We start from the raw sequence: 16,173 nt of genomic DNA, 5'->3' as shown, positions 1-16,173 counted from the left end.
CCATGTGCCTCTTAGCCTTCTCCAATAAATACAAACCCACCCAAAATCAAAGCATCAGAAAAACAGAATCACCAGAACAGGTTTGTACTTTAGGCTGTTATTCAGCTGAAGTACTGTCAGCATTAAATGTTACACTTTGTAAAGTTTTTTGTTTGTTTTTATGCATGTGCTATCACAATAGAATGTTGCAGATACTAAAGGAAAGCATCTTTGTTTCATTATTCATTATTTCATTGTTTTAACAGCAGCAGAACTACTCCTACCCTTTTCAGGCTTTATATCAGCAAAGAACTTTAACCTCAGAGTGTGAAGCCTCATATCAGACACTAATAACTATTTATAACACGTCCTCTCTGTCCCCAAGAATAAACGTCAGCACGAACAGCTGGGTGTGCACATGTCACGCACAGCTGCGTACCACAACATAAGTTATGACTCGATATTATTTTGGAGGACAGTTTAATCGGATCAGACCACAAACTCAGTTTCTGTAGAATAATCAGCTTCTCTAGCTTCTAAAATGGCTGCAGTGTTCCTTCGAGTGATCATCCATTTGTCCTTTTAGATTTGCTCGGCTGTATTTCTTCTGTCCCTAAACAGATCAGAATTCAACTGGCTGCAGCTGTCCTTTGCTCCAGCATCTGTTAACCCCCAGAGGTGTTGTTGTAAGCCATGGTACTTTGAAAAAGTGTTTGTACCCTTGCACTTTTTCACACCTTCAGTCTACAACCACAAACTTCTGTGTGTGTTATAGGGATTTTATGAGACAGACTAAATAAAGGGGAGATAAGGAAGTACAGAGAAAATGATCATCTATTTTCCTTTTTTTGTTGCAAATGTAAATCTGAAAATGGTACATATTTATTCAAACCCTTTCAGTCTGATACCTTTAAATAAAACCTAGTTTACCCAGTCGCTCATGTTTGCCAGTCACCTATGAAGACCCAGCTTGACCGTGAAGGAAGCTATCATATAAAGTTTATTGCAAATTGCAGTAAAATGCATACAAATTCACACCACACTTTTCAGATTTACACTGCAAGAAAAAAATACTTTGAAAATGATGTATAAATATATCCATGTACAGTACTTCTCAATAATGTGCTTCTTGCCTCTTTTGAAATTTCTGTCCTGGGACAAAATATGAAAAGATTAAAGGGGTTTTTTTTGCCATGTAACGCATATAATATTTAGGTTTCATGGCTTAAAAGACTAGGATGTTTACATATTCAGTCATATGAATTACCATTTAATTTGAGAGGAAATTATTCTAACGGAATAAACAATTTGATTAATTGTTCATTTTCATTTTCAGTTGGTGTTTGCGCTTCGTCAACACAGTAAACAGAGGCACGCTGACTGTCAAAGTGAGAAGGTGTCGGAGAAACAGCTGGACGAAGCTGACGTTCTGCTGCCATACAGTCGGGTGAGTTTTGACGCTCTTTGTTCCAGGAAACAATGAAGTGGCTCCCCCCACCCCCAAATGAGCGCATCCCACTGTACGCAGCGTCTACGTAATCTGGCTGCTGGAGCTCTGAGAACAACAACACGCACTCGGGACTGAGGGATGCTGCTGGGACCCAGTGGATGATGCGCCCCGCGCTCCGCAGGAGTCACCGCCATTACATCATCTTCCCCCTCTCGAGAGCCGTTTAATCACCGTCTCTAACTGGGATCCCGGCCGTTTGGATCGAGCAGCGGGGATTAATGAAACGCGCGACGATGGCGTTTCAATGAAAGCAGTGGAGGGGAGGGAGAGAGCAGGAGAGACGTGCACCGTCATCAGCATCTGTCCGCCAGCTCCCTTTGTTTTCACCGGAGAACGTGAATGGCGAGAGATGACATGGCAGAGGTAGACTTGCCATCAAACGGAGCGGAGCCCCCCGGTGAGGCCTCCCCGGCGTTCCCCTATGAGGAGTACGAGTGTAAAATCTGTTACAATTACTTCGACCTTGACCGGCGGGCTCCGAAGATCTTGGAGTGTTTGCACACGTTCTGCGAGGAGTGCCTGAACACGCTTCACCTCCGGGAGGAGCGGCCATGGCGCATCAGCTGCCCAGTGTGTCGCCACCGGACGCCTGTCCCGGACTACCGGATCCAGAACCTGCCCAACAACACCAAGGTGACGGAGGATTTCCCGCTCTACATCGACTCGGACCCCTTGCCGCAGGACGCCCTGCCGCCGTACCCTCCGCCTCTGCACCCGGCTCTGGTCGCCCTCCGCCGTGAGGAGGCGTCGGGCGCGTCCGGCGCCAGCCAGGCGACCGCTTCCACCACGGTGTCCACGGCCACTACCCTCTCTCAGGACTCGGTGCGCTACGACAGCTGTCAGAGCTGCAAGAGGGTGGCGCTGACCACCGGCTGCGTGTGCGTGATTTTCTCGTTCCTGTCCATGCTGGTGCTGCTGTTCATGGGCCTGATTTTTGTGCACAGCCACAGCATCCCCCCTTCTCCGGCCGGACCCATCTGTTTGTCGGTCGCCAGTATCCTGGCCATGTTCTCTGTGGTCGTCACGTGGCTCATCTGCTGGCTCAAATACAGACCTGACCATGAGACAGGCCGCGCGTCCGCTACCAGTAACTCCAGGAGGAACGCCTGATTGACTGCTGGCTCTGATGTACCAGAGCTGTGTGTGTGTGTTTGTGAGACCATGTACATAGGAGGCAACAATTTTTTTTTTCTTGCTCCCTTTACTTTTTTTAGGGGAAATGGCCTTTTATCAGTATAGCAAACACCCAAAGGCCTTCATGTTGTTTGGAGCAATATAGGCCAACTTGATCCTTGATAATCATTTTTCCTAAGCTTATGCACTGGACTTTGAGGTGGTAGCTGACTGGACGTGTTGCTGCGTGAACTTCTTACTTTGATGAGATTTTTGGGGTGTATTTGGTTTGATAAAAAAAACATGAAGTACTTAGATTTGGGTTTGGTACCCTTCCCGTCACTGTCTAGCTATATAATATGCATTTACCCCCACTATGCCACTCACTGTATGATAACTGTCCACAGTGATTCAGTCACATCTCAGAAACACCCACCAGTGTTATTGTACAGATATGCTCACTTTTGGGGTTTTGATTGAAAGGGTTTGGTTTTGATGGATGCTTACTGTGTGTTTATGTGGTGAATCTTTAAATCGGATCTCAGCTAAGCTGCATCCACAACGGAATCATGTAAATAGGTCAGAGGTATGGACAACTGCTGCAGGATGTTTGACGTGATCAGCCTTTTTTTTTTAAGATACCTTCCTTTGTGCTTTACCTTTATCTTGCAGGATGGTACTGTTTTTACTGCCCACTTCTTCCAAGCAAAGGAAAACGAAGAGACAACTTGTGATTTTGAACCCGTGTTTTGCTACTTTAGTGCATGTGAGGTCATTCTATTCCTTTCTTTACTTTATAATGAAAGAGACAGGTTGTCTCCTGACTTTTGTGCCTCACCGTGTTTCTAAATGAAGTTAAACTTCACTGCTATCAGAATCAGACAGCGTCTAAGCTCGGGTGTAAATGGGGATTCCCTCATCTGCTCTCATCTGTTACTCACACTCTGGAAGTTAAAGACAGGGTTTTCCAACGTATAGCACCCTTTTGTATGTTAGGATAATGTAAAAGCTTTTACATGCTGCTTCCGAGGAGAGAAATGTTGGGCAGGTGCAGTCAAGATTCCCACTTCAGCTGCTTCCAAGTTCACCTCTCTTCTTTTTCTCCAAAGCCATAATTAAGAATTGTGTCACCTTTACAGGTGCAGTGAGCCGGTTTTGAATTGGTTCACTCCCCATTAGGTCTGGAACCCAATTAGCTATACTCAAACAACAGACTGTTAGAATACAACTGATAACTTTTGATTCAACAGGTTTAATTTTTGTGGTTACAAAAAACTCTTCAATTTGTTAAATTGCGGCTTTAAATGTTAGAATTCATTTCTTTGAATTTGTCTGAAAACAAAGAGATTCTCCGACCTGACCCTTATGTCTGGGCTAGCTAGAAGATTTTTTATATCCCCAAATTATCAAACAAAATACAATTTTTGAATTTATTTTATTGAATTATATTAGCAAAATTTTAACTCATTTTTAAGATAAACTTGTTTAACTGGTAGGTCGTCCTTTCCCTTGACCACCCAAGCTAAGACCAGCCTTTTGTTGACAATGCCTGCCTCAAGGTTAGAAAGCTCAGCTTACAAGTTGGACTTTATCATCAGCGTAGTCATAGTAGCTTAAATAAAAAAAGCTCTTGACTTTAAAAAAATTGATGGTTTGTGTTATAAATATTTATCCATAACACAGATCATATTATCAAAGATCTGTATTAAGGGAGCCTAATCACCTACACTGTTAAAATTGGCTCTTAAAATTAATTGAACAATTTGTAAACAATTTGTGTAGTAGAGTATTTCTGAATAGAAATCATTTAAGTTCTACTGCCAAAAAAACAACTTCCAAACATGTTCTAAAATCTACAGTTAAATTTGATTAATTGTAACTAATTGCTTAGATTGTTTTGCTCTTCTGGTTTGTCCACCTCGCTAATAAGAAACCACAAATAACTATACTTTTTTTAGGCATAAAATGGTAATAAACATTTTGAATCCGTTCTCTCAAGGTGATATATAAAGCTTTTCTCTAATTTGCGTCGTAACCTCAGGATTAGAAACTTTAGCTTTATCATTCAGCTAAATGAGGAGCAGTTACCTGCAATGATTTTTTTTTAAAAACTGGTAAAATTGAACTTGATTTGTGTAAATCTAAATGAATATTTCTGAGCAGACGTCACGTAGATAGAAAATGTAGTCGATCCACTAAATGAGTTGCGTTCTAACCAGTTACATCATTTTGCCCCCCTTTTTTGTTCTCCAATTTTAAAAAGAAGCTTACAAACAAATAAATTGGATTATGAAATGGCATCAGACTTATTTTAGCAGGACATTCAAAGACCCTTTACATGAAATCAGTCATTTCCATTCATATATTAATGTGAACACATGTTCACATTAATATAATTTTAACACATTAATATAAGATTCAGGCATAAAATGTTATTGAAGTAGTCATACATTTTAAATGTAATCAAACACTTGAAAACATTGTAAATGCTGTGGCTTTCATTTACAACCACACCTCATTGTGTCACTCATTGGCAAAGACTGCCTCAAGACTAAGTTCATCATGCTAGCTACTTAGCTTTAGCATTAGCACTGTGGCTGACCTAGTTTAGCTGGATGCAATATTTAATTCTTGCTCCAACACCAGTCTTATTGCAGTTTTTAACATTTAATTGACAACACAATTTGTAACACCCTTCCAGATAGGTATATTCTATATACTGAACCAGATGAAGAAGAAGAGTTAGCTTAATCAAAATATTTAGTAAAATTGAGTTTAAAATGATTATGTAGGCTTTGCTACCAAAATAAAGTAGATAATGTTAGCATTTTGCTATTATCGTCCATTACATTTACAAACTAATTTCCTTGATTGAACTATAACTACATATTATATAAAATGTAATAGGTAATACCTTACCAAAACATTTTTATAGTGAATGTGGCTGAGTTTAGATAAATGCAGTAGGATTATGGATGTTGAAAGCTGGTAGGTAACTATAAAAACACCCTGCAGCTGGTGAAATGAAAATATTTCCACCTTAAATGTTTGCATGCTGGAATACACTTTGAGTCGCCATGGAATACAACAGAATCAGGATCAGACAGTGTAGTGTGATGGAAGTGGGCTAAACGGGAGGGTGTTATTTTTGTGATTGTACAATTCTGATGCTTCATAATCTAAAACAAAATGTCAACATGAACTGTTTTAATGTAAAACTGAGAAATTGTGAGACTAACATGTTTTTCTCTGAGCCTTTCTGTTTGAAAGTATTCCTGGCTGCAGTGGAGGGGGGAACCAGCAAAGCCAGTTTCCCATGGTTATTGATGGTTATTGAGCTAGAGCCCTGCCAATCCTATTGCTTCAATCAGCCTGCTCGACCTTTCCCCAACAAGTACGATGCACTTTCACCCTCTTATTTTACACAAGTAATGGGGTAAAAACCTTTGACCAATGTAAGCATAATGTATTTATTTCTGAGGACCTAGAAAACGTTGTCAGTTTTTATGAGAGTCTGTGGATGTCGTTCAAGTTCCAATTGTATTTGCACAGAGAAATGTTCTTTATGTGCTGATTTACATGCATAAACACATTTCAGTAATAAAGGAAACATGCATACCAGTCACATTGGTTTCATTTGTCTCTCCACAGAATGAAAACAACAGCTGTTGGAGAGGCCTGCTACTTAGGCAGTTTTTTCTCTCATGTTAGCTCTTACATAATGTGGTTCACAATAAACTGAGTATGATCCAACTTGACACATTAAGCTCCCTGCTGTGCATCAAATGTGCCCCCTACTGGATGACTAAGGATGTTACATGCTAGTAAACAAAAAAACCAAAAAAAAGTAAAATCCCTTTCTAGTGTCAGGCTGGAACAGGGTGGTTGCATTTTTCATGCAGAGTAAACTTCTGGTGGTACAAGCTTGATGAAGTGCAAACAGATTTTTTTTCAGAGTGAGCTAAATGCTAATTTTCCATTAATATCTCTTAGATTAGTCATACTTGTTCATACAAGGCCTCCCTGTTGGCTGAAATAAAACAAGCTTTTCATGAGCAGGACAGATAAAAGCCTGGGTGGACTATTCAGCAGCTAACTGCGGATGCATGCATGCGTCACATCACGGGCTTAACCGAAAAGTTCCAAAACCAGCATGACGCATTTATTAAAGATGCCACATTCATGATATATCAACCGTGTATAAACAAGTCTGTATTTACTGGAAGTGGGGGCTGTTGTATCCAGGTATGTTTGCAAGAAAATAGTGTGTGATCAGGTTCTCAAACTGTGGTGCAAGTAAGGCGGCCATTTTTGAGATACGCAAAATAAAATGTTGTTGAAGGCTATTAAGAAAATAAATAGCAAGCAAGTTAATAATTATTTGGACTTGATGTTCAAAAAAATAAAAGATGAGTTGTTCAAGCACATCAATCTTTGCTACAAAAAGATACAAATAGAAGGGAGTGTTTTGGAAGATCTTTCGAGAACTCTCTGAAGAAAATGAAGCCAACTACGGTGAATTTAGAACAAATGGAATTTCTTGACAACATGGTCATACTTTGAAAAACATATCAGACGATGACGTAATACTTGCTCTAAAAAGTTTGAGAACCACTGTTTTACTGCGTAGGTTACAAACTATCTGTAAAAAGATAAATGAAAGGAACCATGTGAAAGTCTGTGAGGTAAACCAAATGAATGAACTCTAGGACAGTGTTAAATTATTAAAAGTAATTCTCAATAAAATGTCAGTGATTATTTATGCTTAATACACATGTTGGAAATGTAGGGTTTAAAGCATTGCCTTTTTTCCTGTGGAGTCCCCCAAGTTTTTATTCTGTCATTTTGAACCTCTGGCATGTAAAACCATTAACTTCTGTCCATCCATCCATCCATCCATCCATCCATCCATCCATCCATCCATCCATCCATCCATCCATCCATCCATCCATCCATCCATCCATCCATCCATCCATCCATCCATCCATCCATCCATCCATCCATCCATCTATCTATCTATCTATCTATCTATCTATCTATCTATCTATCTATCTATCTATCTATCTATCTATCTATCTATCTATCTATCTATCTATCTATCTATCTATCTATCTATCTATCTATCTATCTATCTATCTATCTATCTATCTATCTATCTATCATGTTAATTACATCTTCCTATCTATCTAAAAACATAGATAGCTAGCTAAAATTCATTCAAACATATGAAATTAGCTTTCCTGCAGAATAGTCAACAAAACTTTAAAAAAAAAAATGTGTTTAATAAAAATATATAATCACCTCCAGAAGCAAATTAAGTGTGTCCATCTCCAACTATTCTGACACCTCCCACGAGTAGTAAGTATATCAACTATGATACATTTTAAAAAGCAAATATTTATTCTCTTCCAACTCAATATTTTACTTATGTGTTTATTTAATATTTTCTTGTTCATTTGTTTTCTTTTGTCAAAAGTAAATGGGACAACAAACCTGATCTGTATGGTTGAAACAGCGCCTTCTACAGTCACAGTAAAATGTAATTGGGATGTGAAAAGAATGCTAATTGTTTCTCCTTGCAGTTTTTTAAAATGTCTTAATTATTTTAAAATTAAATTAGAATTAAATTGCATTCTACTTATCTGTCTTGGTCTCAAAATATAAAACTATTTGATAGATTTCTTTTATTAATAATAATAATAATAATAATAAGATCAAAGAACCAATCCTATTTTTTCATAATGGGGTTCTCATGATCCAAATACTAAAACGTGCTGAAGCAGATGTGACTAAAGCAGCAAAGTACATTTTTCTAGGATTCAGACTTAAAAAAGCATAACGTTACAATAATAATAAGTAGTGAAATTGTTACATTGGCAAAGTTTTTATATGCTCGTTACATGAGTTGAACTGAAAGTCGTATCTACGTCAGTACTAGAAAATATATGAAATAATATATTTACTAGCTTACCTACTGTTCACATTCACTTGCAAGTCTCAACATGTAATCCCTATATGAAATTGAAATTAACTTGTTTCCTTATACTCCTACATCCTCCACCTCTAACTTTGTTATAGTGTAGTTTTTAGACCAATATCTGGTGTTCTCCTTTGATATACACCCATGTTCGTTTCTTACTCTTAAAAAAGTAAACGCATTATGGTCAGTATTAACAGGCTAAAAAATTAGAAGACCACAAATATCGACCTCTAAGAGAGAGAGAAAAAATATTTTTAGGTAAACTTTGAGAAGTTGCAGTTTTACGACGTCCGCTTCCTGCCTTTTTTGTGAATTATTATTAGCATGTGTAAAAGAAATTGATTTATTCAATCAGCATTCTTTGAATGTCCTCCTCCGCGGAGCATGTGATGCAACTCATTTATTTCTCATCAGCAGAGATTTCTGACTTTGAGTTTCGTCCCCCGGTAATGGATTGGACACGGAGATTCAGTGTCGTTTTTTAAAAGAGCATCAAGCCTCTATCTCTGTTTTCTATTTGCCCCCTTTGCATGTGCGTGTTTTTCAGTTCGTACAATATCTAGTTTCAGTCAAATCCCTCTCAGATAGCCACATTCGTCAGCCTACACAGTCACGGTTCCCTCTTTTTGTAATATTAAGATAATTTAGAAAATTTCTCTTTGATTTTTTTTTTATAAACCATTCTTACCATTTAGCTTTTAAATGTTGCGTTTATCGTTCGTTCAAAAGGTTAAAGTGAAATGACGCTCAAGCACCGTAACATTATCAAACAAAATGTGAAATTAAAAACAAGCGCACACGATAAAGCACTCCACCCGTGAAAATAAAACGCGATGAGATTCCGTTTAGCAGATGAAGAGCGCCTAGTCCTATATAGTTTTAAGTCACCTTCCATTATCCGCGCAGGTTTTTGACAGCGAACATAACATGTTAAAAGTTGCTCTCTACCCAGATCCAACAAACCGGGGCTGTGTTGACTGAAACCCACTGAGTCTGGGGGACACTACCTCCTCTAGGTAAATGAAGGTGAATGACAGAGGCCTTTGTAGACTCTCCACAGGTGAGCGGAGAGACTCGATCAGGTGTTCGGGTTTTGCAGGAACTCACGACACAATGTGCATAACTATGACTATTCAGGGAAGATTGCCACTGAACAAGTCAGTGGCAATAATGCAAAAGTCAAAACTTGTCATCGATTGTTTAAGATATGCTTCAGTGTATAAGATGATGGCACTGAAAGGGGTAATAGATGCATTTAATCTCCAGTTTTCTACAGGGTGCAGACGTCTCAACACATCGGTGGCTTCATCGAAAGGGTCCGGGGGGCAATCGCCTCAGTCTCAGTGAACGCATGTTTCATTGATTTGGAATATTGCTTATTTCATTTATTTTCGTATTTATTTATAATGTCACATACTACCTTGATAACATGCAACTTTTAAAGTCCTGGCTCTGGGCTATATATATGAATTGTGTGGCTGATGTTACTTTTTTGGTTATAAACTAAATTATGTAGGAAAATCCGAACATGAATCGAATAAAATACAATACGGTGCGGAGTTACTGACGGGCGCTGAAATAAAATTCTGATTAATTTCCCAGACAGCTTTGGACCGGCTCAGTCAGGCTCTGTCAAAACAAACATTTTTCAAATGTTGGTTAATAAGCTTGTTGGTAAGTAAGCTTGAACCTTACTTTATTTATTTATTTTTTATTGCTGTTCATAAAGTTGCCTTTTTGTGAATTAAAGCAAGCCTTTGTGCCAGTTCATAGCATGTAGGAGAGCACTCCACTGCATCAGTCAGATCCCGCGAAAGATACGGGATGCTGTGACCCGTGACCCCAGCAAACGCAAGACAACTTCTTTGTTTGTGACGATATTGATTATTAGACATCTTTCGGGGGCAAGTTGTAAGGGCGTAAAAATAAATCCTCCTTTCCAAAGTGGCACTGCGCCAGACAGGCTTTACGGCCGCCCTGGCGTCATACCCTGCTGAGGCGCATGGCCCCCATCAGACTGTTCCTCGCTGGTTGGTGCTGCACTCTGAAGAACCACAATAAATTCCTTGAAGTGCACGCTCTTTGTCGCCATTTGTGTCATATATGTGAGGCCACGGGGAGGAAACAAATTAGAGGTCGCGGGCAATAGCACGCGTAAACACTTCGGAGATGATATTACGCACAGATTGGCGGCATGGAATTCTAATTGATTTCTGTTGTTTTCTCCTTTTTTGCCTTCATAAATCAGTTCACAAAGCGACGTGGTGTTCAATGAGGAAAATATTGCAATTTGCGCTCATGTTAATGTATATAAATAATTTGGAGCAGTAATTATTGGTCTAAATGTTAAGTCTGGGACTAAATCATTAATTTTGTTGGACTTTAAAACGTTGATCTGTTCCAATTTTTAGTTGGTAGAAATTCCATACATGACCCATATGTGTAGTATCGGAGAGTTAGAGACAAAATTCACAAAAGAAGACATGTATTCTACCATTCTTTGTAAATCAACAAAAAAAATTGTTTTTAATGATTATTGCTTTTCACCATAAAGCAATTACATAAAAAAAGATCAATTCACAACATCTAAACTGAGTAAAAAAAATACTCCACGACACTTGAGACATTATTTTAGTTATTTAAACAAACATTTAATTGATTTATCATCTCTTGTGCTGTAGCATTTTACACAGCACAAGCCTAATATCTTTTTTTCTAGTATCCCAGTGCCCTGAAAAGTGAACTTTATGTACAGATCTGCGCTCTGTGAATTGCCGCCCCTGTCCTGTCCAGCGCAACTATGACTGCGTTTCTGATAGGACAAAAAAGTTTTATGCCTCAGCCAATCCTAGCATTCCCCTGCGTAACGTTCGTAAGTCTCTCAGCCAATCACAACCGTGAGCGCTGGACAAGCAGGGGAGAACCTCCACTACTTTTGATTGCCCACTCTCACTTCGAACCGGTGTCAACAAACAACAACAACATCCTCGCCATAGAAACGACGCCCTGGTTGCCGTGGTCTTTAAAAACAGAACCCGTTAAGCTGAAAAACACAAGCCCTTCAAGTCCCTTAAAACCAAATTTCATCTTTTTGACGTCAGTTTTTGACTCCTTCGGGGGCTGTTGCTGTCCCGGGATACTCCGGTGCTTAGCTGTAGCCCGGAGCTCAGCTAAGCCCTACCGAGGCTAGCCGGTGCTAACTTCTCACAAGGACGGAGATTTTTCCATTTACCGACCGACTCCTGCTGCTGTTCGCCGCAGGAGAGAGCCCTCCCCGGGAAAAGAGGAGGTCGGTGCAGACGGTGGGGGTGGTGGAGGTATGACTGCGTTGGCGGGGTCAGTACCCAGGATGATGCGACCCACGCTGGCTCAGAACTACCCCCGCAGCGGCTTCCCACTGGAAGGTAAAGCACGTCAAAATGTCGATTTAGTGACGTCGGAAAAAAATAGACTTTTAAAAACTTTCTATTGAAAAGTCAGTCATGGACTCTGTGCCTAAATGGTTATATAAAGACTAAAAGAAGGACTTAAGTGAACTAAAACGTGTCGGTTAAGTCGATTCTTTATTTCTTAAAAACACTTTTTCAGATTGGTATAACTGTGGAAACTTCGTGCCAGTTCTGTCCACCTTGTTTTACAGTTTGCTTTGCTGAGATTTTAGATAAGCTACATTTTTACAGACTGATGAAACATCTATTACTCCAAGTGCCACAAGTAGTTTCCTATTCCAAAATAAATAGCTTTTTATTAGAGATCCCGAAGAGACCGGGCTCTATCCTGAGAAGTTCCCCTCATATTTTTAATATTTAAATTTACAGTGTCTACCCCGCTGGGTCAAGGCCGAGTCAACCAGCTCGGAGGGGTTTTCATCAACGGCAGACCTCTGCCCAACCACATCCGACACAAGATCGTGGAGATGGCCCACCACGGGATCAGGCCGTGCGTCATCTCCCGACAGCTCCGGGTCTCCCACGGCTGCGTGTCCAAAATTCTGTGCAGGTACCAGGAGACGGGCTCGATCAGACCCGGAGCCATCGGAGGCAGCAAACCCAAGGTAATTTCATTCATATTTTCTTACGTCCAGTCCATCAAAGTAAAACTTATGCATTCACTTACGTGTTGATGCGTCATAATAACCTGTTGATTTTGTAAAACGGCTTACTTGTTTGGTCAGCAAATAAAACAACTCTTGTGTTTAAAGCAGGGAACAACGCCGGACGTCGAGAGGAGAATAGAGGAATACAAGCGGGAAAACCCGGGTATGTTTAGCTGGGAGATTCGGGATAAATTACTGAAGGATGGGATATGTGACCGCAACAACGTTCCTTCAGGTAAAAAGGGAAAAAGAGAAGAATTTCACGTAATTTTTGGCAGAATTTTTAAAGTTATGTAGCCTATTTTTTTTTCATAATTTAAGTACCTGTTTTTATTTTACTTTTTTAAATTTGTTTGTTTCAAAAAATAATAATACAAATAAAACTGTAAAGTATTGAAAGGATCGTTTTTACATAAATATATGCACATTTTAGATAATTTTTCATCAGTGTAAATCCAATTGTCAGCACAATTCTTAACTTTTACATATATTTTCACCTAATCTTTATTTTCATGGTGACATCATGAATTTGTTTGAAACCTCCACTTTTGCAGTGAGCTCCATCAGTCGCATCATGAGGACTAAGTTTGGGGGGAAAGGTGAGGAAGAAGAAGAGGAAGACGAGATCGAGAAGAAGGAGCTGGAGGACAGTGAACGGAGAGCCAAACACAGCATTGAAGGCATCTTGGGAGACAGATGTGAGTTTACTTCTTGAGTGTATATTTTGGCTTGGCGAAATGTTCACGTTTGTTTTGCAATTTAATTATTGGAGAGGCTTCTGTGAAATTTCACCACATTTAGCAAAGCAGTTTGAAGAAGAATATTTGACTAGTAATATTTCACTAGCTGTGGCTTAAAGTTGCTGGATGTTGGTAAAGAGTATGGGTCAACCTTTGTGAGGAATTCTTTATCGATCATTTCTCTTCACTAATGCTTTTCCCATGAGGCCCTATACCGTAAATCAAACAGCAGGCGATGGCTCTGTGCGGGAAGGAGGAGAATGCATGTGTGTGATTGTCTGTGTGAGTGTGTTGAGCAGTGGTTTAAAAGCAGTAAATGAATGGCCTTTACAGTAAGTCCGTATAGCCTTTCAGCATATATTCTGTAATGTTTTAGTGTGGCATTATAAACCCATCAACCATTTAATTTCTTCATTCATTATTAAAACTAATCACACTGCTCTTTATTGCTGTGCTTATATAGTTTGAAATCCATATTGAAGACCAGATCAATTTTTATTAGGGCTGCAAACTGTTACAAGCAGTGGAAAAAGTTTTAAAGGCAGAACTGTTTTCATGAAAGAAAATATTTGCTAATGCTAGTGACTCTAAGTAGTAAGTTTTTATGAGGAGTAAAAAATTAACAAGTAAAATGCCAGAGAAAACCATCAGAAATTGCAGATTGAACCTTTTGCTGAATACAAGTATAGTTATTCCAGATTTGTGGGATAGTTTGACATTTTTCACTCATTTCATCAAACTTTGCTGCATTAGGGCAAATTAGATTGTTTTTGAATGTCAAAAACGTTGTTTTTTTTATGCTTGGCTTGCACCACTAGAGTGGAAATTTGTGTTGCATGGTGGCATTCTGTAATTTCCATATTATATTACAGTTCTACAAACATACATCTTTTAACATGTACACCTTGCTGTGACTGACAGAGGGAAAAACTGTTAGGGTAATGAGTCTGTCAGAGTTTGCTAGCTTAAAATAATTTAATTTGGTTTATATCCAGCTGGGGGAAAAAAATCAGCTCTGGGAAATTTAAGCAAGATTATGACACAATTTAAATATTAGTTTATAAATGTTTTGTTAAATAATTATTTAGTTTTCACCAGTATTAACGTCGTTATTTTGATAACAGGTCCTACTTAAATCTTTTGAATTTCACTCAAGTTAAATGTAATTTATCAAATGTTGTGTATAGAACAGTAAGGCTTTTATATTTATATGAATCTGTCAGTTTAGTAAGCCGCAGTGCTAATGTCAAGCTTGCTAGCATATCGTGCTTCCTAGCTTTAAAGTTTACATTTTAGAATACGTTTAAATAGTTTAGCCCTATTTCACTGACAGTTTCACAACTTGGTGAAATTGTCAGTTTCACATCAAATATTCATTCTGTCTGTTTTCAACAAGATAAATTAACACAATTACCTTGATAATTAGAATTTGTCAAACGTTTACTAGTTTTTGCTAAGAATCACATTTCCTCTTTTTTCCATTCTGAAATATTGATGTACATCATTCTCAAATAAAATACATGCAAATTGTCCACAATTTTGTTGGTTTAACTGTAACACTCTGATTTTTAAGTGTATGACTAGTAGCTTAGAAAACAAACTTTTAACACGTAGCTTAATAAGCTTATGGTGCAAGCAGATCCCCCTGTCAGCAACAAAGTGAAGACTATATTGTTCCCAAAATATTGATCTGTTGGTCAAATATGTTTAAGGCGCCAAATGTCAGCATTTGCTGCCGCTTGCTCCTGCGTCAGTAGGGGAGGAGAGATAAAGGTCCTTGGTTCGAAGAGACAAAATGTCCCCCAGATGAGTTGATCAAACATTTGTTCAACGGTCTCCATCTCCTCACAAAGACACGCCTCGCGCGCACAACGGGACGCTCGCGGATGAACTTGGGAGACAAAGGCTCGCGAGTCCATTTGAGGCTCACGCTTGGGCTGCGCGCGGACAAAAGGCCAGCTTGGAAACAGCTTTGGCCGCCGCTAAAGTAGAAGGAGAAGAAGGCGACCTGCTTAATATTCAGCCAGAGGAATAGAAAGGAAAAGGAGAGTTTCACAGAAAGAGGGAGAGAAAAAACCCGACGCAAGACATTATGAGGCCGCAATGAAGGATGAATTATTCAGGAAGCGCTCCGGCTGCCCCGGCACGGCTCGGAGGACCCGTTCACCGGCTATTTTCATCTACAAAATGTTTTCTTTTAGGGATCGCCTTAAGAAGCCCTCTGCCATTCAGTTAGGCAATTCAGACTTGTGAAAGCCACCTACAGCCCGAAGATGCGCGCTCACCCCCTAAAACAGTGGCGCGCATGAAAATCCCAGCTGGTGAAATTGGCCACAAAGCTTTAACAAGAAGGCTGTTTCGCCAGCCAACACGAACTTATTTAGAGTGTATATAATTCATTGTGAGACACCAATAAAATTCGATAAAATAAAGTAATTGCAGAAGAAAAAAGTCATTATTGCCCTCGTGGCTTTTAATAAACACTATAATTGCAGAGTTAACCATTCTCAACTGGTCCACAAAACAAAGAGAACTTCTCCAGCCTGATGTAACTCGTGAGCTATCATTGATCCTTTGATGGTGCCCTGGCCTTGGCCTCTCAAACATTAATAATGTCCTCTAAATGATGTCGATATTGTGCCATGTCTCGTTTTAATGACCGAGGGGGGTGGGGGCATTACCGAGTGTTTTCGGTGAATAGGGACCAATGTTCTCCCGGGGAGAACCCCAGTCTGGCCCGTAGCACAGCTTGACA

General features: G+C 39.4%; 2 protein-coding genes across 7 annotated transcripts in view; both read left to right on the top strand.

Annotated features, from left to right (window-relative positions):
* Nucleotides 1-292: 292 nt before the first annotated feature.
* Nucleotides 293-6,227, top strand: rnf228 (ring finger protein 228). Its single transcript, XM_032590503.1, has one exon. The coding sequence runs from the start codon at nt 1,829-1,831 to the stop codon at nt 2,597-2,599; it is 771 nt and encodes a 256-aa protein (XP_032446394.1). The 5' UTR covers nt 293-1,828; the 3' UTR covers nt 2,600-6,227.
* A 5,276-nt stretch (nt 6,228-11,503) lies between these two features.
* pax3b (paired box 3b) overlaps nt 11,504-16,173 on the top strand; it is a 28,928-nt gene continuing 24,258 nt past the window's right edge. For 2 of the 6 annotated variants that reach the window (XM_032545808.1, XM_032545810.1), the window contains exons 1-4: nt 11,504-11,986; nt 12,401-12,636; nt 12,784-12,913; nt 13,233-13,376. In XM_032545808.1, the coding sequence (XP_032401699.1) occupies nt 11,902-11,986; nt 12,401-12,636; nt 12,784-12,913; nt 13,233-13,376 (595 nt within the window). In that variant the 5' untranslated portion in view covers nt 11,504-11,901. The remainder of the gene's footprint in view (nt 11,987-12,400; nt 12,637-12,783; nt 12,914-13,232; nt 13,377-16,173) is intronic. The other 4 variants (XM_032545813.1, XM_032545812.1, XM_032545809.1 and 1 more) reach the window with 4 other exon arrangements.

Source organism: Xiphophorus hellerii, chromosome 18 (assembly GCF_003331165.1).
Source record: "Xiphophorus hellerii strain 12219 chromosome 18, Xiphophorus_hellerii-4.1, whole genome shotgun sequence".
In the NCBI taxonomy this organism is placed as follows: Eukaryota; Metazoa; Chordata; class Actinopteri; order Cyprinodontiformes; family Poeciliidae; genus Xiphophorus; species Xiphophorus hellerii.
Note: the sequence above shows the minus strand (reverse complement) of the source record. Positions and strands in the feature narration are given on the sequence as shown.